Source organism: Mandrillus leucophaeus, unplaced genomic scaffold, assembly GCF_000951045.1.
Source record: "Mandrillus leucophaeus isolate KB7577 unplaced genomic scaffold, Mleu.le_1.0 Scaffold732, whole genome shotgun sequence".
NCBI classification, from domain to species: domain Eukaryota; kingdom Metazoa; phylum Chordata; class Mammalia; order Primates; family Cercopithecidae; genus Mandrillus; species Mandrillus leucophaeus.
The window spans coordinates 1357532-1381055 of record NW_012107942.1 but is presented as its reverse complement, the minus strand read 5'-3'; the positions used below and the strand labels follow the sequence as shown (position 1 = coordinate 1381055).

Below are 23524 nucleotides of genomic sequence, written 5' to 3'. Positions count from 1 at the left end.
GAGGGATAGGGCTCATGTCACCCACACAATTACATCCTGAGCCCTTGCTGTGTGATGAGTGGGTTGGTTGGAAACAGGCATGGTAACAGCTTTACTAAGCAACTCTTGCTGCCACAGGTGGCCCTGACCTGTACTCAGATCTGGTGGACAACAGAAGTGGGCATGGCATTTGCCAGGCTGGAAGAAGGCTATGAGAGTGCCATGAAGGACTATTACAAGAAGCAAGTGGCTCAGCTCAAAACCCTCATCACCATGCTGATTGGCCAGCTCTCCAAGGGAGACCGGCAGAAGATTACGACCATCTGCACCATCGATGTGCATGCCCGGGATGTGGTAGCCAAGATGATTGCTCAGAAGGTGGGTCCCAAACATCCAGGGGTGCCCACTTTTGTGTCCAGCTACACTGAGAACAGCTCGCATACAACCAAAATATGGGGGCCCCAGGGTCTGTACAGCACTGACCGGACAGCTGGGAGAGAATCACAGTGGCTGCTCCTACTTTTTTTTTTTTTTTTTTTTTGAGATGGAGTTTCACTCTTGTTGCCCAGGCTGGAGTGCAATGGCTCAATCTCGGCTCACTGCAACCTCCGCCTCTTGGGTTCAAGTGATTCTCCTGCCTCAGTCTCCCAAGTAGCTAGGATTATAGGCTTGTGCCACCACGCCCAGCTAACTTTGTATTTTTAGTAGAGACGGGGCTTCTCCATGTTGGTCAGGTTGGTCTCAAACTCCTGACCTCAGATGATCCACCTCCCTTGGTCTCCCAAAGGGCTGGGATAGAACCCTGTAATCACAGCAACTTGTGCTTTCTATACTGTGGTGGCCATAGCATGATGCACACTTTAGCAGCAGTCAACAGCCAAGGCATCAGACCTCTATGTGTCCTGTGGCCAAGGGATCCCCTGCTTCCTATGATTTACACACCTACTCTACCACTCTCTCTTTAGGTAGACAATGCCCAGGCTTTCCTGTGGCTGTCTCAGCTGCGCCATCGTTGGGATGACGAGGTCCAACACTGCTTTGCCAACATCTGTGATGCCCAGTTTCTGTATTCCTATGAGTACCTGGGAAACACACCTCGCCTGGTGATCACACCTTTGACTGACAGGTGAGCACTGGTGTCAACCACTGACAGCCTTACTGCTGTCTGGTTCAGGCCAGCCAGTGGACATCTAGGGTCAAAGTCCTAGTCACTTGCTATTTGTCCATAGAGCTACAGGGAAAGGGCCTGACTCAACACAGCTGGTTTAAAGTGAAACTGAAAGGATGTAGGGCAGGGCCTTTCTTGGAACAAATCCCAGAGCAAATCAATGAGTCATGACTTTTTGAGGAATTACTAAGCGGTCATATATACCCGAGTTCTAACACCAGCCCTAACATATACCAGCTGTTTGATTATGAAAAAAATTGACCTAAGTTTTGGTTTCCTCTTTGTGAAATGGAAGAGGTAACTCACAAATTCCATGATTATTGTAAGGATTAAAGACAGTAATGTTGGGAGGGAGAGTAGGAGGGAGATGAAGAAAGGTAGGTTAACAGATACAAACATACAATTGGATCAAAGTATAAGTTCTGTCATCCAACAGCAGAATAGCATGACCATAGCTAGCTACAGTGTATTGTATATTTGGAAGTAGCTAGAAGAGAGAACTTCAGTTATTCCCAATACATAAAAATGATAAATGCTCAAGATGATGGATAACTCAAATACCCTGACTTGATCATTACATTCTATGCATGTAACAAAATATCACATATACCCCATAAATATGTAAAATATGTATCAATTTAAAAAGCATACTGGTAACCCCCTCACCTCCATTTACAAAACGCAAAGAGGTATTTCTGTCTATATTCATTGAAGTTAAAAAATATACCTTAGAATGTTAAACTGCACAAAGATTATAATAACTCTCTAAAACTATTCTCTTGACAATGTCATAATGCAATTTAATTAAGAACTCTTAAGTGAATAATGTATTTTGCTTTCCAGTCATATTTATAAAAATAAATATGGTTCATTAAAACAAGCACATAAAAAGATAGTAATACTCCTAAGGAGGTTAGTTTATAAGTGCTCAGTAATCAATCCCTATTATTATTTTCTTGTCAATCAGTTGATCTATTACTGGCACATTTATTCAGTACCTCTTACTCTGAGAATGCAAAGAAATAAGCAAGGTAGTTCCAACCATTCAGGAGCTCGCATTTTTTTTTTTTTTTAGAAAGACATCATTTCCATCACTTACATTAATTCACACATGAATGAATTCATGCCAGACACCGAACAAGTCACTGGGAATACTAAGATGACTAAAACATTTTCTGCCCTTAAACTCCAGTTCTAATGAGGGAAATAAGACATATGTAGATAAAAATTTAAATATCACCAAGGGGAAAAGTACAAGGCCATAGTACAAAATAAGGTACAAGGCCATATGCAACAAATTTCCAAGCAGGTGACTCAGCAGAAAGCCCCTTGAGCACAGAGGCCTCCACTCACAGTAGGAGGAAAAGAACTGGAAAGGCTTCACGGAAGAGATAGTATTTGACCTGGAGCTTGAAGGATGTATTGGATTCCAGTAGGATTTCAATAGGTTATGAGATTACTGTTGGGGTGTCCATGAAATTGTATAAAAATCTGTTCACGAATCACTTTTTCTATTAAGAGGATTTACAGCATTCATTAATTATTAAAATGCTATGCGTCCCCCAAAGTTAAGGAGCTACTGATAAACATTGCTGGAAAATGGCATATTGTGGGCAAAGTCATGAACCTGGGAAAACTCAAGATATGTTCCTGGAAGAGGGAGTTCAGACTTTGGGGGAGGTAGTCAGCCGTAAAGGAGTCAGAATATAGAGCATGAAGAATATATTCTTTATCCAGTAAGTAGTGATAAACTATTGAGAAATTTCATCAGAGTGTGAAATCTGTACTTTATGAACACTCATCTGACAGCACAACACAGGTAAAGAAGAGCGAGGGCAGAACAATAAGTCATGGTGCGTGGGAGAAATGATATTTTAATTCCGCTGAGATTTCTGTAAATTCCACTGGGAGTTCATACCCTTTCCTTCTAATTCCATTGAACATTAAATCTCCTCTTCTCCAAAAGGCGTTGTATGTCTGCATAACTGGTTCACTGAGATGAATGACTTGTAGGTAATGAAGAGATTGTCAGAAATTGTGAGTTACAGTTAAAATGGCCAGATAGAATCTGCCATTTTTTAACTTCTCTCTTTTCCTCTTCTCAGTGATATCACTTGTATTTTAGTCAAATCCTCAGATACATTTCCAAGTATTTGATAAGTATTTCCAATTCAGTTAAATTTCAGTCACTGGGTTCATGGAATGAATGGGACATGGAAAATCCAAAGCAAGTACTTGAAAATCCCAACGTGATTCATAGCTCAGCACCTCATAGCTGAAGCATCGTGGTCAAGATGTTTCCTCTGCTCCTCTGTTTTTCATTTCTTTAATTCATTGTTCTCCCCAGTCTGGAAGGGGAGAGGAGAGTCCCACTCAAACTGCTTCCCTCTTACTCTGTAGCTCTCTTTTTTGTGGTGTCCCCTAGAGGGCACATCACTGTCTCCAGTGGGTCCCGACTGTGCATGGACTAAAATGTGAACTCTGCATGGGACTTGGTAGTTCCCATCAGCCACCCTGATGGCTCGCTCCCTACACTCCAACTACATGGCCTCCTTTCTGTTCCTTGATCACCTGGAGTTCATTCCACCTCAGCACCTGCACACACATGCTTCCCTTTGCCTGGAATGCCATTCTCAAGGCCATCTGTTCCACTGGTAGCTTCTCATGCTTTTGTTCTGCTCTCTGTTCTCAGAGGCCTTCCCTGACCACTGTTTCTAAAAGGCAACCTCTCTCTCTCACACACACACACACACACAGAGAAAGATATATATGTGTGTATATAAAGAGAGAGAGAGATGTGTGTGTATCTAAAAAGAGAGAGAGAAAGATATATATATGTGTGTATATAAGGAGAGAGAGATATATGTGTGTGTGTGTATATAAAGAGAGAGAGAAAGAGATATATGTGTGTGTGTGTGTGTGTGTGTGTGTATAAAGAGAGAGAGAGCACAAGCACAGGTAACCCTGACAGAGCCTCTGTTGATCTTGACGTTTCCCCCTTCCTGAAATGACCTTGCTTGCCTCCTTGTTGTTGGCATTCCCCTTTGGAAAGTAAACCTCTAGCAATGAAGAACCTTTGTCTATCGTGTTTACTGTTATGTCCCCAGCCCCTAGTAGGTGTTGAATTAACAATCGTCAAATGAATGAATGACATTTAAATATTGAGGATCACAAGAATAGACAGAATCAAGCAAGGGAAGTTAACTTAGGGTCAAGGTCTGTCCAGTACTCTGTCTGTGTCTTGGCTCCCAAAGAAGAAGAAACAGCTACTCTTGTGTTTTGCTCTTAGCTGGGAATCCATCTTCCTCCCTACCTCAGCTTAAGACAAACGCAAATAGCATCTTTCCAGAGGGAGATGTCTATCTCTCAGTAGCTAGATGGTAAAGGAAGCAACAACTGGGGTTGGGGGTCGGGGGGTGGAGTCTTACAGGTGTTACTTGGGCCGATTAGTTGGAGGAGCTTATCCTGTCTGGGTTAAAGGAAAAGTGGTTCCCACCTTTTCATTCAGACTGGACCCCTCTAGTATCTGTCTTCAGGGCCATTCTCAGTCATTAGCAGGAAGGAGGTCCTGTACAGCCATCTTCCCTACTGCAATGAATTTTTCTTCCTGTCTTGGAATATGAGCTAATAATTTGGGAGTTTACACCACTTGGGACAGAATAATGAAGGCATTATTTGGCCTTTTGATTGTATTTGGGCAATTTGATAAATCTATCCCCCACTGTAGACTATATGTTCCAAGATAACATTGACCTTCAATTTTTCTGTACTCCCAGGACCTAGCACTGTGTCTGGCACACAAAGGGCATTCAAGAAATACTCCTTGAGTGAATGCAATGAAATGATTCCTGAGCCTCTAGATATGTGCCAGGGCTTCAGAATATTTCCATCCTTTCCACCGACATATCAGACATTATCATTCCAAGTGATAAAAAGTACAAGATTTTTCTTTTCCCTGGGCTTTCGCTCTTGCCCAGGAATTGAAGATAATTACCACTTTTGGATTTAGACGTCTTTAGTACACTAGTGCTGAATACCTTATAGAGGGAAAGGGTAAAGTTTCGACGATGCATTATTTCTGAAATAGGGATTTATGGCCTCTACTGTGAAACGATGCAAATAAGAACTTGAAAGGAGGGTTAGCTAAAATAAGGGTGAATACTATACAGACCTTCACCTTGTTTGCGCATTCGTTGCTTTTCTGACAAAGTAGTATGTAGCTGAATATGTATATAGCAAATTCCATTTTCACATTGACTTCCATTATTATCTCAAGAAATGTTTTTTGCACAGAAAAAAATTAGCCTCAACATAGAAAATCACATTTTAAAAAGCATTCAGCTTTTACTGGTGTGTAGCCTAAGTACATTTAATTCTCTCCTGCCAGAAGAATTAATCAAATGGACAATTGATCCATACAACCTTTGCACATTCATTAAAAGCACACCCGTTTTACAGTACATCCAAATGATTATGCCTGTTTCTTTGGAATTTCTCATTGCCTGGATGGGACTTGAATATATAAATAGGTGCAATGGTTCAGCCCTTGTCACAGGACTTCGGCACCACACTAAGTTGAAGAACTAAATGGAAATGTTTTTTCAGGCTGAACAAAAGCAATTCTCATAAGTCGTTTCTCGACCTTTGGATGATCTCCTCCTGCTTTGCTCCCCTTCCTTCACCTTCACACACAAATGCCCCTTTCTGCCCTGTGCTGTGTTAAGTACTGTTTTAATCAACTGCTTATCAATGTTGAGTACCCCTTAATTTCTCAGGAACTCCTGCAAGTAGGTGAAATATAATTGATGCAAGAGTCTTTCAAGGTGATTTTCTGGGCAAGGACACAGCCAGCAAAAGTCGTACGCTTTCTCTTTAAGTTTTTCTCTGATGGTTTTACTGGAGAAAATTTGGAAAGTTTAGTATTCTGTACAAAAGAAAATAAAAGTCACCCAGAAATAGCCATTGTTAATATGTAGTTTGTTTCATTCTACATGTAGAATGTTGAAAAATGAAACTGAAATCATATGCTATATATTAAACATCATAGATTGTCTTATTTAACATTATACTATGCATATTCTCTATTTTTCTAAAACACTTTAATGGCTGAATTATAGTCTATTTATAAGTATCCCATAATTTATGTAACATAACCATATTATGGGTTATTTAGGTTACATCTAAGCTTTCACTATTAAAAATAAAGCTGTACGAACTCACTTATATGTAAAATTTTAAGCAAAAATCTCTTATTATTTCCTTATGATAGATTCCAAGAAGCAGAATAATTAGATGACACACACTTTCAAATCGTTCATGAAAAAAATGTTATTCCTACTCTCACTAATAGTTTATTAAAGTATTAATTGCACAACACCCTGACCAGCATTAAGTGTTACTGTTACTTTTTTAAAATTACTTTTATTATTCAAAATTGTGTCGAGTTTGGATTTGGATGTCATTAATTACTCATAGGTTGAACATTTTTATGTGTTTATTAACTGTTAGATTTTCTTCTCCTGTTAATTATTTATTACTGTCATTGCCCATTTTTCTCTGGGATATTCTTTTATCACTCTTATGGTTAGAAAATCCATGTCTGTTTCAAGATCAATTTAATATTCCCCTATATTTCATTCTAGTCTAGCTTATTTTAATTTTTCCTTTAACCTGTTTTAATTATTTAGGAAATCTTTTGATTACCGAGTAAAGTGAGTCAAAACATTTTTGTGAAAACATTTTCAGTTACCAGTGATAGAAGTGACCGTAAAAAGACTTATCTCATACATCTGGAAAATGAGTCCAGCTTGCTGCAGTATAACCAGCTCTGGGACCTAAACTAGGAGATATCGGGGTTTAAACTCTCTCATATGTTATGACTTTATGTCTTCTGAATGTTGACTTCTTTCTTGCGTAGACTGGAAGGATGGTCTCTATGCCTATGCCTTTATCACTTCTGACTCAGGAGGAAGACAGACCCTCTCTTGCCCAGCATGTATAGCAGATTCCTTGAGGGAGATCTCCGATTGGTCCATTTGGGTCTTGTGCCCATCTCTGAGCCAGTCACTGCAGCCAATGAGATTGAGTATTTTGCCCATCCTGAGCCTTGTCCCCCAGCCCCAAGGATAGGAAAGGTATGATTGACAGCCCATCAGAATACAAGCTGTGGAGGAGAGATGGATCTCCAAAGGGTGATATTCTGGGCAAAGAAATCCCACAGGAATGACAGTGGGGAGTATATAATGTTATTTCTTTTGTTTTCAAAGTGACTAGTGAGCTTAATGTTTTTGGGTGAGTAACCAGTTCTTCTTAATGATTTATGATGTTTGCTCTACCATATTTGAAGTTCTGAGCTCATCAGTCTACCTCAAAACTCTGTATTCTGTTCCATCAGTCTATCAGTCCCTCTCTGTGCCACAGTATTTAAAGATGTTTGCTTTATCCTGAGTTGTAATATTTGTAGGGTAAAGCTCTGCATCATCTACCTTCATTTCCTCTTTCTTTTTTTTTTAGCACTTCTGTTTCTTCTTTCAAAAGACAAATTCCAAAATATAAACCACTGGGGTTTTTGACTGGTGTGCCTTAATACTTTCAACTTCATTTGGAAGAAACAGCCATCTTTATAATGTGTGGTATATTTCTGTTTATTCATATGTGCAGTCATGTTTTTTGGAAAAGTTTGTCTTTATATTTTGGTTATTTCTTAATGTGATCTCTGGGTCTTTTTAAAGTTGTTGTTGCTATAGAAGATTTTGTTTCATTATTATTATATTTAAAACAATTTTATTTCCCTGTTCTTTTAAAATATATATAATAAAAACAAAATCTCCTATCCACAATGCAATACCACCGTACTCCTACAAGAATGGCCATAATCAAAAAATCAAAAAACAGTAGATGTTGGCTACAGATGGATGCAGTGAACAGGGAACACTGCTGGTGAGAATGTAAACTTGTATGGCTGCTATGCAAAACAGTGTGGAGATTCCTTAAAGAACTAAAAGTAGAACTACCATGCGATCCAGCAGTCCTGCTACTGGGTATCTACCCAGAGGAGTAGAAGTCATTATTCGAAAAAGATACTTGCAGATGTATGTGTATAGCAGCACAATTCACAATTGAAAAATCGTGGAACCAACCCAAATGCCCATCAATCAATGAGTGGATAAAGAAACTGTAGTATATACATATGATGGAATACTACTCGGCCATAAAAAGGAGTGAATTAACTGCATTTGCAGTGACCTGGATGAGACTGGAGACTATTATTCTAAGTGAAGTAACTCAGGAATGGAAAACCAAACATCGCATGTTCTCACTGATATGTGGGAACTAAGCTATGAGGACACAAAGGCATAAGAATGATACAATGGACTTTGGGGGAAGGGTGGGAGGGGGATGAGGGATAAAAGATAACATCTATGGTGCAATGTATACTGCTCGGGTGATGGGTGCACCAGGATCTCACAAATAACTATGAAAGAACTTACTCATGTAACCAAATACCACATGTACCCCAATAACTTATGGAAAAATTAAAAAATAAAAAACAACTTTATTAAGGTATATTTTACATATCAAAAAATTATTCATCTTAAGTGTACAATTCAATGATTTGTAGTGACTTTATTCAGTGCAGCCATTACTGTAAGTCAGCTTTAGAACGTGTCAATCCCCTCACAATAAAATCCTTCTTGATCATTTACAGTTAATTATCATCCACCAGGAAACCATCCCTAGCCCTAGAAGCCACTCATCTACTTTCTGTCTCTTTAACATTGCTTATTCTGGGCATTTCATATAAACAGAATCTTACAATAGATAGTTGCTTATGCTAGGCTTTTTTCACTCCACATAATTTTTTTTTTATTATTATACTTTAAGTTTCAGGGTACATGTGCAGAACTTGCAGGTTTGTTACATAGGTATACACATGCCATGGTGGTTGGCTGCACCCATCAGTCCGTCATCAACATTAGGTATTTCTCCTAATGCTATCCCTCTGCTAGCTCCCCACCCTCTGACAGGCCCTGGTATGTGATGTTCCCCTCCCTGTGTCCATGTGTTCTCATTGTTCAACTCAACACAGGGCATGTGTCTGTAGTTGGTTGTTTTTTAATTCCTGAATAATATTCCATTTTATAGATATACCACAGGCATTTATCCATTCAGCTGATGGATACTTAGATGATTTTCAGTTGAGGCTGTTATAAATAATACCGCTCTGAATGTTTGTGTACAAGTCTTTGTGTGGACATGTTTTCATTGCTCTTAGGTGAATACTAGAAGGAAAATTCTTATGGTACTTTTATGTTTAACTTTTTGAGAAACTGATAAGCTGTTTTCTAAAGTGGCTGCACCATTTTACATTTACCCCAACAACATATGAGGATTCCCATTTCTCCACATCCTTGACAATATTTGTTATTGTCTGTTTTGTTTCTTTATAGCCATTCTGGTGACTGTTAAGTAATATGACATTTGGATTTTAATTTGCATGTTTCTAATGATTAATGATGTTGAGCAACTTTTCACATGCTTATTAGCCATTCATGCATCTTCTTGGGTGTAATAATTGCCCATATCTTTTGTCTGTTGTTTGGTCTGTCTGTCTTCTTATTGAGTTTGAGAATTCTTTGTATATTCTGGATATATTGCATATGTGTTTGCAGATACTTTATCCCAGTCTGTTGCTCATCTTTTTGTTGTTGTTGTTGTTAAAAAGCTTCAAGAAAAAAAATAGGTTATTTTTTTAAAAAAACTTTTATTTTAGGTTTTGGGGTACATATGAAGATTTGTTACATCAGTAAACTCATGTCATGGGGGTTTGTGGTACAGATTATTTCAACACCCAGGTATTAAGCCCGGTGCCCAATAGTTATCTTTTCTGCTCCTCTCCCTCCCTCACCTTCCCCGCCAAGTAGACCCTAGTATCTGTTGTTTCCTTCTTTGTGTTCATAAGTTCTTATCATTTAGCTCCCACTTGTAAGTGCGAACGTGTGGTATTTGGTTTTCTGTTCCTGCAATAGTTTGCTAAGGATAATAGACTCCAGCTCCATCCATGTTCCTGCAAAAGATATGATCTCTTTCTTTTTTATGGCTGCATAATATTCTGTGGTGTATATGTACCATATTTTCTTTATCATATCTGTCATTAATGGGCATTTAGGTTGATTCCATGTCTTTGCTATTGTGAGTAGTGCTGCAATGAACATACGTATGCATGTGTCTTTCTGGTAGAATGATTTATGTTCCTCTGGGTATATACCCAGTAATAGGATGGCTGGGTCAAATGGTAGTCCTGCTTTTAGCTCTTTGAGGAATCGCCATACTGCTTTCCACAATGATGAGCTAATTTACACTTCCACCAAGAGTGTATAAGTGTTCCCTATTCTCCTCAACCTCGCCAGCTTAATGGTGTCTTTTGAAGTGAAAAAGTTTTTAATTTTGAGGAGGTTCAACTTATGAATTTTTATTTTATGTACCATGCACTTGGTGTTTTATTTAAGAAATCTTGGCCTAACTTCATTTTATCTTTAACTTTCTTTTCACTTGTGTACAGGGAAAAAAAATGATTTACAATATATTTATCTTCCATTCTACTCATTTACTACCCTGTATTATAGATTCTAAAAGTTTTACTCTTGATTTTCTTGGGTTTTCTAAATCACTCCTAGAATTTCTAATCATATCTGAGACAGACAAATAATGAGAAGCGTAATTATAACTACTCAAGTTTAGTTACTAGGCATGCTATAATTTTTGTTAGAGAGATGATATGAGTAGCATTGCTCTCAGTTCTGTCACATTTTGAGAAAGACATTTACCAATTAGCATAGGCAAAGAAAAAGATGAGCACTGGATGATGAAGAATCTCATAACCAGTTGGTATAAGGAATAGATCCTAGAATTGGGGGCATTTATGCCAAGAACAAAAAATTTTCAAAGTTTAAATATTAAAGTGTTGTAAAAGGAACAGATTTGTTTTAGGTTAGTGCAAAGGAAATTTCTATTAATGCAATTTCTCACGTTGAGCTTGAAACCTATTGAAAGCTCTGGGTTTTTTTCACATGGATTTTCATCTATCCGTATCTCCTCCAGTCCGCATGTATCCACGTGGTTGGAAGATTACTTTACATTTGTCCCTCTTAAATTGGATTTTGTTGGGTCTGTCCCATCATTTTTCATCATTAACGTTATTTAGAAATTTGTTCTATTGTCTATCTAGTAATTATTTCTTAATTCAAGTTATGAGTAAAGACATTAAACATCAGTGAGCTGAGTATGCCTCGGGGCCTCCCTGAAGGTAGATACTGTTGCATTCATGGTCATTCCTCAGTTATGGTTATTGAACCATGTGGTAGACAGAATTCTACAAATGATCTATAAGGACCCTCACCCTTCCATAATCCCTTCCTTTTTGAGTGTGAGTAAAAACTGTGACTGTGATGATATTATTCCCATGGTTGTGTTTTGTTATATGGCAAAGGGAAATTATTTTGGTAGACCTAATATAATTATACGAGCCCTTAAAAACAGAGCTTTCTCCTGGCTCCTCAGTCAGCAGAAGGGAAAGTCAGATTTGAGGCATGAGAAGAATTTGACACGCCATAGCTGGTTTTGAAGGTGACAGGGGCCGTGTGCAAGGTAGTAGAACAGCCTCGAGGAACGGGGAGATCCCCTGGCCAACAGGGACCTCAGAAGTGAATTCTGCCAAGAACCTGAATGAGCTTGGAAGCAGACTCTTCCCCAAAGCCACCACATAATAGTCCAGCCCAGCAGACACCTTGAGTCTGGCCTTGTGAGACCTCGGCAGAGAACCCACCTGGACTTCTGGCCCACAGAACTGTGAGATAACAAGGGGAGGTTGTTTTAAGGCACTGAGTACGTGGTAATTTGTTACACAGCAATAGAAAATTAATACAAGCCAAGTATGACTCCACCTACTCTACTCTAAGATTATCTGGACCACTTTTCTGTGATAAGCACAGGCTATTCATAGCTGAAATCAAGATATAGCAGCTTTGATATTTTCTTTATCTTCCAGTTGAATATCTGTATCAAAAAAAGAATTTATTGCCTCAAAAATAATACCTTCAAAGTTGATCAGTTTCCTACTTTTCAAGGCACTTCCAAATATCTTGCCTCATCGTATCCTTAGAAGACCCTGGTGGGGCAGATAAGAAGAAAACCTGTAGAAGTTCTTTTCCCAAAGAAAACAAGATTAATTTTAGTTCGATGTTAAGAAGACCTTTCAAACAATTAGAACCAGCCCACTGTGGAATAGGCTGACTTCTAGAATAATAAACTGTGCCTCTCACTGAAAGAAAAGGCTATATGATCATATTTGAAGGATTTAAAGGGGGAGCACCTAGCATGGTGAAAGAGTCCAACAGCCTCACCTTTAAAATCCCTTCCAACGCTAACATTCCCATGTTCCCACTGGAACCAAACTAAATCAATCCATATCCAAGTTGGGACTCGTCAGCCAGGATCTCTCTTCCTTAAGGATCTTCTGCCATTGTCACAATTGCCACTGCTTTTGAAGCAGCAAATTTATCTAAGTTTCCTTGTACAAAGAAAAGGCGATGTCATAGATCTTAAGGATGCTTTTGTTTTTAAGGTGCAAAGAGGTTTAAATAACTTGGCTGAGTCTCACGGACGCTTCATAGTGAGGCAAAGTTTGAACTCATTCTGTCTCACTCCAGAGTCAGTGCCTGAAACAGCTCTAGCATGGTCTGCTGGCCCACATTTGCAAGCAGGAGCACATCAAAGGAGCTGGCTTGGGTGTTTAAAGAGATGAGCACTCTAACAAGACCTCAGAGAGAATCCTAGAGCAGGGATATGTCCCAAAGGACTTGCTGCTGGCTCAGTGGCCCAGGCGTCATGGCAGCCTCCCTTGTGACAAACAGAAATACTGCCTCTTTCTGTCTTTTCTCTTTCTTTCTTTTTTTTTTTTTTTTCTTTTAGACGGAGTCTCACGTTGTCACCCAGGTTGGAGTGCAGTGGCACCATCTCAGCTCACTGTAACTTCTGCCTCCCAGGTTTAAGCAATTCTCTGGCCTCAGCCTCCTGAGTACCTGGGGTTACAGGTGCGTGCCACCACGCCCAGCTAATTTTGTAATTTTAGTAGAGACAGGATTTCACCATGTTGGCCAGTCTGGTCTTGAACTGCTGACCTCAGGTGATCCACCTGCCTCGGCCCCAAAGTGCTAGGATTACAGGCATGAGCCACCATGCCCGGTCCTGTCTTTCTTTTTTATGTGTTTTTTCTCATGGCCTGAGTGAAAGCCCCAATGACCCTGCCTTCAAACTCACTAGACAGCCCACTGTCCCTCCCTGAACCCCAGTCTCCCCATATGTAAAATAGGAGATTGGAAATCCCTTCCATTTCTGGAGTTCTGTTCTTATGAGGGGAAGATAATGATATTTTGACATTTCCCCCAAAAGATAATGATATTTTGACATTTCCCCCAAAAGCTCAGTAGATGCTCAAAAACAGATGGACCCAGTCCCATGTATTTATTTTCAGGAATTCTTAACTTTTTCTATGCAACTTATATTTTTGTGAAACCTGGTGTTTCTGGACTCCCAAACTCTCTGAGAGCCCTGCAGCTCCAGAGTAAAGAGGCCTGTGATGTGCCCTCAGCTGGCAGAGGGGACAGCTGTGGGACAGAAAGGCAATGAGAGGGAAGGAAGGTGAGGAGGTGAGTTGTCGGGGCTTGAAGACTCTGCTAGTTCAGGCAGCTTGTCCTCCTGGGAGGTAGGGGGCTGTGGCAGGCCCTGAGCAGTTGTAGAGGAAGCCCGAGGCTGGGAGAGGTAGCAGGCATGGGATCCACCTGGAGCCAGAAACTCAAGAGCACCGGAGGGCAGGTGCAGGTAAGGCCGCGCATAGGGCTCCGTGAATATCTAGCTGGGAATGCTTGAGAGAGACAAGAAAGAGAAGTGTTACCAAATGGTAACAACGGCCAAGAAGGACAAGACCAGACCCAACTTTTCACCCTAAGCCTGACTCACCTCATCGTGCCTTGTGGCAGGTCTGAAGGGCAACATTCAGCCTTTCAAAGGCTGAAACAGATAAGGGAATTTTGCACTTAATTAAAGGAGAAAAAGGGAACTTAAAGACTTTCAAAACCATCTGGGGGCTGAACACAATGGCTCACACCTATAATCTCAGCACTTTGGGAGGCTGAGAGGGGTGGATCACTTGAGCCCAGGAGTTTGAGATTAGCCTGAGCAACATAGCGAGACCCTGTCTCTGTTTTTTAAAAGGAAAAGGAAAAAAAAAAACCATTTCGGTCCAAGGTTTAGTCAAGACAGTAGAAACCCAGCCACCATCTGACATAAAGGTGGCATCTTCAGAGTCTCAGAGTCTCTGGTCATCTCACAACATCAGATTCAGAAACAGAGAGAATTAATTTTGGACACCCTCTCACACAGCCACGCCTGTAAGTTGAGAGTCTATGTATTGATTTGCTAGATATTAAAAAGTTAGAACAGCGGCACAATTTTATCAGCTTTATTGAGGTATTGAGGCATAAATTACATACCTTAAAGTTCACCCATTGCAGGTGTACAATGTACAATTGGATGATTTTTAGTAAATAGAGTTGTGTAACCCTCACCATCATCCGATTGTAGAACATTTCCTTCACCCTATTTGCAATAATTTCCTTCTCTCACTCCAAACCTCAGGCAGCCACTGATCTGCTGGCTGTCTTAATTTGTCTTTTCTGGACATTTCATATCAATGGAATGACAACATATAATCTCTTTTTTGAGACAGGATTTCACTGTATCACCCAGGCTGGAGTGCAATGACATGATCTCAGCTGACTGCAACCTCCTCCTCCCAGGCTCAAACAATCATTCCACCTCAGCCCACTAAGTAGCTGCAATTACAGGTGCACTCCACCACACTCATCTAATTGGTTTTTTTGGGGTTTTTTGTTTTGTTTTTTTGTTGTTGTTGTTGAGATGGGGTTTTGCTGTGTTGCCCAGCCTGATCTCAAACTCCTGAGCTCAAGCTATCCATCTGCCTTGGCCTCCCAAAGTGCTGGGATTACAGGCGCGAGCCACTGCACCCCGCCTGACAACATACAATCTCCCATATCTGGCTTCTTTCACTTACAGTAATGTTTTTGAGGCTCGTCCATTCTGTAGCATGTTCAATACTTCATTCCTTTATATTGCTGAAGAGTATTACACTCTATGAATTACCACATTTTGCTTATCCATTCACTGTTGATAGACATTTGGGTTGTTTCTAGTTTTTTGCTGTTATGAACACTGCTGCTATGAACAAGAACTGTGAACAGGTAGATATTGTGCTACACACAAGTCTTTGTGTAAACATATATTCTTATTTATCCTGTGTAAATTCCTAAGAGTGGAGTTGCTGAATCATATGGTATTTTTTATTACTTTTTAAGAAATATAAGTCCTTTTTAATAGTACCAGAAGTAAGCTTAAAGCTGAGTTTATTTTATTGTTACTGATAAAAAGAGTCCAAAAAGGATTAAATGGATTGAATGCGACCCATTCATTCACAGATTCATTTATGGTTTATAAATAGTTTTTGAGGGCCTGTATGTGCCTAGAGTGTGCTAAGTTCTGGAGATGAAACAATGAATAAGATATTGCCCTGCCTTCGTGTACCCTATGAAGATATATACTGAAGATATATACAATATATGTCACAGGAAGTTCAAGTGGAGTCTAGCTCAGCTGAGGGAGCCTCTGCTCACTCACCCCGGTGTTGGGGGATCCAGGAACACTTAGTGGGTGAAGCCAAATATGAGTCCCAAGGAATTAGTGGCCATTAGCCAGGCAAAGATTAAAGAGGAACATCATCCAGGTCGACTCAAAGAGTTGGGGGATGGGTTGGGGGAGGAGCAGGGACAAGCTCAGTCCTAGTGTGTCTGGCAGAGGAACGGTGCTCTGTGTGACTGGACTGCAGAGGTCTGTGTCTCAGAGGAGGGGAACAGTGAGAAATGGAGCTGGAGGAGCAAGCAGACCCAGAAGAAGAAGAACCTGACAGGGAGCCTCTGATGCCCTGTACGGAGGGTGCACTGTAATGAGCTTGCCCTCTAGAGTGTCCTCCCCACAGTGCTGTGGGGAGCAGGCAAGAGGGGCAGGGCGCTTGGCTTTCCTTTTCAGAAGCTATGCCAGATCTCACATGGCGTTGGGCCTTAGTCTTATCTCACTGGGCCCCCAAGGATGATGACCTATGCCCTCCCGTGTTTGGCAGGTGCTACATCACCCTCACCCAGTCCCTGCACCTGACCATGAGTGGGGCTCCCGCAGGACCTGCAGGCACAGGCAAGACCGAGACCACCAAGGACCTGGGCCGTGCACTGGGCATCCTGGTCTATGTGTTCAACTGCTCAGAGCAGATGGATTACAAGGTACAGTTCCACCCAGCTTCCTGGGTTGTGGGGGTGGGGGATAGGAACTCAGGGCAGCCAAACCAGGGCTGAGATGCGTCCGTGCCACCCTGATCCAGCTTCCCCAGGTCTCAAAGCCCAGATCAGGAGGTCTCTGCTTGCTCCTTCGTGGTAAAGTTGGACCTTTGAACCCTGGAGTTTGTTGGCCTCCCTATAAGGCTTTCATGTGATAAGAAAGCACAGCCCTTTGTATTCTAATTCCACCAATGAGCTCTGACCATGGATGGCTGACTTCGTCTTTTTGGCTCTTCCTTTTATTATCTGTAAAATGAAGAAAATGAACATATATCCAAAGTCCTAATTTCCCTATTTGACCTAGAAACACAGAAAGGCTCACGAGTAGCCAATATGAAGGCAGTTGTCTTCACATAAAAGCTCGACGTATTTGTGCTCTTCTGTAGAAGTGGACATTCCCCAGAATATCAACAGGGGCAGAATATACTGCAAGGGCAGGCGTGATTTCTGAAAGCAAGCTAATCAACCCTGACTCAGAGCACAGAGGCCCACAGAAGACAAGCGCAAAGCTAATATTCATTCAGGCACTTACCATTTTTTAAGAACCACTGTGTTCCAGGTTCTGAGTCACCGAGAAAAGCCAGAGAAACAAAAGGCCCATGAGGTCACTTCTTTAGCCAGAAATATTCTGCTCACAACCGAACCTTACATAGCTTCTTTTTTTAAAACACAAATGTAATAACAGATTATCTCCCTCTCTCATTATTTTTGTTATATTGTATGTGTTTTTGTAAACTGCCGTAAGTCCCTTTTGTCAACAGGATGACATGCAGATAAATCTGGAGTGGAAAAAAAAAAAAAGTTGCATTAAATAGATTAAACATTTATATATAAAAGTCATGTGATATATTGACTGTAAAATAAAGTTAATGTAGTTATAATTTTAGAAATAATGCTTGCCATTACCACGTATAGCACTCTGTAAATGAGATTCATCCTCTATCATTTAATCATTTCTGTAGCATAATTTTGTTGTGTAGAGTTGCAGCATCCTGTGGCACCATGTTTTTTCATGGTAAGTAAACAAAGCAAGGATCTAGACCCAAAAAGCTAGTCTTCCACATGGTCTCCATCCCCTAAATTTTAGCACAGTTGCTTTTATTGATGAACACATTGAGATAATGTTTCTCTTTAAGTCGGGCTGGAACAGAAAGGTGGAGTTTCTTCCCCCTTTATAGAAATGACCTCAGCCCTAGGGATTCTTTTATGTTTCTAGATTCTTCTATAGTTGAGCAATGGCAGCAGCACTGCTGAAGTAAGTAGTCTCCCAAAGGGAACATTCTGAAAGATACACTCATTTGGATGTAGAAGACGTGTTGTATTGATTGAAGAACATCAGCCAGATTTCTTCAAAGTCACACCTAGAATACCAAGCAGGAAATGATAAGTTGGTTCCATGGGCAGGGGTCACGATAGTCATTTTACTCAATGCTATCAAAACCAATCACTGAACCCTAACCCCACCAGTTCCTTTAAAAGTACAGGGTCAATGAGGGAGTCTATCCTTGTTTTTTTTGTTTTTTGTTTTTTGTTTTCAACGATAGGCTAAGCTTTCATGGAGTAGAAGCTTGACACAGGGTAGAACATCATAACTAAGCGTAGCCACAGTGAAACACGCCAGAAGGAAGGTGTTCCCTTCCTGGACACCAAATATCCCAGGTAACCAAACAGCCACACTAAACTGTTTGCAAACTTCCTCTCCCTTTGTTTTCTGGCTGTTCAGAATTATTTTTTATGGTAAAACACTCGCAATCCAATTAATTTATTGAGTATTGCCATTGCTCAGCATGTGCTGGGCATTGTGGAAGGATGCCAAAAACAGATCATATGGAGAGAGAGAGAGAGAGAGAGAGAGTAGATGGTAGATGGATTTCAGATAGATAAATGATGGATGGATGATTGATAGAGAGAGATAGATAGATAGATTGAGATTAGATAGATAGATAGATAGATAGATAGATAGATAGATAGATAGATAAGATAGATAGACAGGGTATAACCCAGTTTTATTTGGAGGGACAAGGGATATATGTTATCTTCAGGGGAGCTAGTTAACGCCCAGATAGCATAATCCTGGGTGCTCATGTGCCCTACAAACTTTAGACCGTGGAATATTCCAGAATAGGGGGAGAGCCACAGAGTGGGCTGGTCAGGAAAGACATGTGGAGGATGTGAAAACCAAGGCTCAGTTTTGGGGTTGGTGACAGAGAGAGCATGCGTTATTTTCACACGTTCTAACCCATTAGAATGTCAGCTTTAAAGCCATGACCAAATTCTATGTGTGGCCAGTATCTGTCCACAGTCCTCATTCTGACTTCACCCCGTGAGCCCTCCTCACAGGACCCGGCTGGGAGAAGGAGAAAAAGGGTGAGAGGTCGGGAAGAGCTGCTTGCTGTGCACTTCTCCAGGGGAGGTTTTGATGTGTCATTCATGACACTCACAGCAATATACTCTGTTCAGGTCTGTCCATAGTTAAAGCTGGAAATAAATATGGAACAAGGGCTAAGCTGCCTTAGAGAGGATCAAAAACAGGAGATAAGGAGGGGAAGGACTGAAAGCCACTGAAAGCATCTCACTTTGAAGTGGGGCCTGCAGAAAGAATCTGCAGGCTTCAGAACTGCAGCAAAAGCATAAAGATTGGCAGTCCCATGAAGTGAGAAAGGAAGAGACTGGAAGCAGGATAAGGTTTTGGTGAGAGCATCTCAGTCATTCAAACCAGAGGGAATGAGGAACCAGCTGATGCGGTAGTAGACATGGAAAAGCATAAGAGGCTTAAAATGTAACCAGGTAAGTGATACCTCAGGAACATGGGGAGGGAGTCTGCAGTGAAGCAAAGGGAGAGATTGAAGAGGAGAGTCTAGGCTGTGGTCAAGGACCCTCGCAATCTCCTCTGCCTTAGAAATCCTATAAGCAGCATCACCTCACTTAACTCATGAGGACTGGGCGTGCAGTGAGCTGGGGAGAACAGGAGAACAGGAGAACGGTGCAAAGACGTGAAGCAAAGAGAAAGTTATTGCTTTACTCTGTTATCCTGGATGGAAAACCTATAAAAACAGCCACTTTCTCTGAAAATGACTGCAGTTTTAGTGCCGAAACATCCTTTATATTATAGCCGCAATACTTTCCCCTCTTGACCTCAATTTGGAGATGCTACTGCAGGGACATCAAATGGTTCCAAACCTGAAAGTGTTTGGAATTATTTCCAGCCCTCTCTGCAGCGGCCGTATTGTGGATACTACACTTTTTCTTAAGACCCTACTCCCTTCACTTCGGAAATGCTATACTTACACAATCCTCCTCCTGAGTCTCTGGTCTCCTGGCTTCTCGGTCTCGTTTGCTGATCCTCTTTTATAATTTCCAGTGTGATGTGTATACCTATGGCTCCTTTATGGAGGCATGTCTATTCTCCAGCTTCACCCGAGTCCTAGTCCCATCTCTCTCTAATGGAGCAGTGGATGTCTCTCGAATGCCCTTCTCTTGCATTGTGGTTAGCACCCTTCCTTTCTCCCTGCCAGATTCCCCATCATCAGGAAGGACCATCTCATTGTCCCTGAGATCCTGGTGGAAAGCTTCAGGCACCCTGGTTACTTCATGTCCTTCCTTCCCCACCTCTAATTGGTCACCAATGTCGATTCTGCCTTCAGCACCCTTCTCACTTCCAGGCCTTTGCCCTATTCTTTCCATTCTCCTAGTCCCAAAGCTCACCATCCCACAGCAAGATAATGCCCCAGTCTCGCCGATAGGACCAGGAGATACGTGGTGAACTAAACACAAGGGTTACTTTAGGGTCCTGGGGTTCAGCCGCAGGCCCTGGGGTGGGGGAGAATTGTGGGGGTGACAAGCATCCACCTGTGGAAATTCCACTTCGTTTATTTTATATTTTGGGTTTTCATTTTATAAAAAGGGTCTTCAGTTTGAAAAGCTTTCAAAATCACTGTTAAAAATTGAATTTTTAAAACATCTTTTTATACATCATAATTGTACATATTAATGGGGTACATGTTATATTTTGATACACGTATACAATGTATAATGATCGAATCAGGGTAATTAGGATAACCATCATCCCAAAGATTGATTGTTTCTTTGTGTTGGGAATATTCCAAATCTCCTCTTCTAGCTATTACGAAATATAAAATAAATTATTAGTAACCATAGTCCCCTATTGTGCTGTTGAACATGACAACTTATTTCTTATGTCTAGCTGTATGTTTGTACCGATTAACCAACTTCTCTTCATCTTCTCCTTCCCCCTACCCTTCCCAGTCTCTGGTAACCATCATTCTACTCTCTACCTCCATGAGATCAACTTTTTTAGCTCTCACATATGAGTGAGAGCATGTGGTATTTGTCTTTCTGTGCCTGGCTTCTTTCACTTAAGATAACATCCTCCAGTTCCATCCCTGTTGCTGTAAATGACAGGATTTCATTCTTTTCAATGGCTGAACAGTATTGCAATGTGTGTATACACTACATTTTCTTTATGAGTTCATCCATTGATGGACACATAGGTTGATTCCATATCTTAAATATTGTGAATAGTTAAACATGGATGTCGATTTCTGAATTTCCACTTAGTATTTGTGACACTTGGATTGTTTTGCAAATGAAATGGAATAATGTAAGGCAGTGGTCCCCAACCATTTTGGCACGAGGGACCAGTTTCATGGAAGCCTATTTTTCCATAGACTGCAGTAGTGTGGGATGGTCTCGGGATGATTCAAGCACATTACATTTGTTGTGCACTTTATTTCTATTATTATTACATTGTAATATACAATGAAATAATTATACAACTCACCATCATGTAGAATCAGTGGGGGCCCTGGTCATCTCTTCCTGCAACTAGATGATTCCATCTGGGGGTGATGGGAGACAGTGACAGATAATCAGGCATTAGATTCTCATAAGGAGCACCCAGCCTAGATCCCTCACATGTGCAATTTACAATAGGGCTCATGCTCTCTTGAGAATCCAATGCTGCCACTGATCCGACAGGAGACGGAGCTCAGGCAATAATGCAGGTGATGGGAAGCAGCTGTCAACACAGATGAAGCTTTGCTCACTCACCTGCCACTCACCTCCTGCTGTGCGGCCTGGTTCATTAACAGACCATGGACAGTCTCCCAGAGGCTGGGGACCCCTTATTTAAGGCACAGAAGCACAAAGCCCAGAACTTCCATCACCACCTCAGACAGAATGTCCCTGATGGCTCAATCTGAAGTCTCCATGTCACCCCCATTTTAAGACTCCCGTGGGGCTTTATCACTGCCTGATTTGTTGTTATTGCTTATTGTCTATTTTCCTCATGGGAATGTGAGACCCATGAGAATAGAGGCATTGTCTATCTTGTTCTTCTGATTCTTCATGACCCATAACCATCTCCAGCACATAGTACATGCTCAATAAATATTTGTTGCAATGAATGAAAAAAGAAATCTCTTAATTCCAGAAGCTCAATGAAAGGTGGGTTTTATTTTTCTCTTCCTCTTTAAAGTCTGCCCTACAGCCAGGTGCAGTGACTCACGCCTGTAATCCAAACACTTTGGTAGGCCAAGACAGGTGGATCACTTGAGGCCAAGAGTTCGAGACCAGCCTGGCCAACATGGTGAAACCCCGTCTCCACTAAACATACAAAAATTAGCTGTGCGTGGTGGTGCATGCCTGTAATCTCAGCCACTTAGGAGGCTGAGGTAGGAGAATTGCTTGTACCCGGGAAGCAGAGGTTGCAGTGAACTGAGATTGCGCCACTTCTCTCCAGCCTGGGTGACAGAGCAAGACTCCATCTCAAAATAAATAAATAAATAAATAAATAAATAAATAAAGTCTGCCCTACATCCTACCTAGCCTATGTGGCAGTTAGACCAATCCTCTCATACCATTGCTCTGCTCATGTTCTCTGCTGCAAACCTCCAAAGATTCCCTCATAGTAATTCAAGACTTTTTACAACCATGACTTCCTTTAGTAATTCAACTTTCCAATCAAAATGGCTCTGTCATTTTTCTCTGCACACACCATTATTGTGCTTGTATTTCTTCCATAATCTTCCTCCTCCTGGAAAGCCTCACCCCTTCCATTCTGTCTACACAGACACCCCTGTCCTATAAAGCCATCATTTCTCATGTGTGTCCTAAAGCATGTCGTTTTCTGTGAGATCCCCGTATCTTCTGACTCTAATCCTAGCCATGTAATGCAGTGAAACTAATGTTTTTGTTACAGGACTTCTCAGAGCCCTTTAACGCTAATACAAATTGTAACTGGGCCAAAATGGGTTGAAGAATGTGTTTCCCAAATTTGCTTGACCAAAAAGCCCTTTCTTCGAAGAGCATCTTTCAGGCCTATGGTTCCGCGGAATAAACTTTGGGAGGTGCTATTGTGCTGCCATCTGACTTTCACCTCTTTGGCAAAACTGATCACTCAGGAGCATGCTGACGCACTCTTCTGTGAACTCCATGACATTTGTGGTTTATATTATTCAATGAAACCACTACTGATGCAGTAATTTTCGTGTTTTTATGTATATACCTTATCTCCTCAACCTGACCAAAAGTTCTTAGACTGAGCTCCCCAGTGTCCAGCACATGACCTGTGCACAGAGCTGATTGTCAAAAAATGCCCACTGAAGGCTGGGCATGGTGGCTCACGCCTGTCATCCCAGCACTTTGGGAGGCCGAGGCCGGCAGATCGCGAGGTCAGGAGTTTGAGACCAGCCCTGACCAACATGGTGAAACCCCGTCTCTACTAAAAGTACAAAAATTAGCTAGGCATGGTGGTGCATGCCTGTAATCCCAGCTACTCGGGAGGCTGAGGCAGGACAATCACTTGAACCTGGAAGGTGGAGGCTGCAGTGAGCCAAGATCTCACCACTGCACTCCAGCCTGGGCAACAGAGTAAGACTCCGTCTCAAAAAAAAAA

The 23524-nt window shown here is 41.3% G+C and overlaps 1 protein-coding gene across 1 annotated transcript in view; it reads left to right on the top strand.

The window, feature by feature from the left end:
• Positions 1 to 23524, top strand: part of DNAH9 (dynein, axonemal, heavy chain 9) — a 371284-nt gene that overhangs the window by 105518 nt on the left and 242242 nt on the right. The window contains exons 25-27 of the mRNA XM_011965684.1: positions 118 to 357; positions 945 to 1105; positions 16398 to 16554. Of these exons, the coding sequence (XP_011821074.1) occupies positions 118 to 357; positions 945 to 1105; positions 16398 to 16554 (558 nt within the window). The remainder of the gene's footprint in view (positions 1 to 117; positions 358 to 944; positions 1106 to 16397; positions 16555 to 23524) is intronic.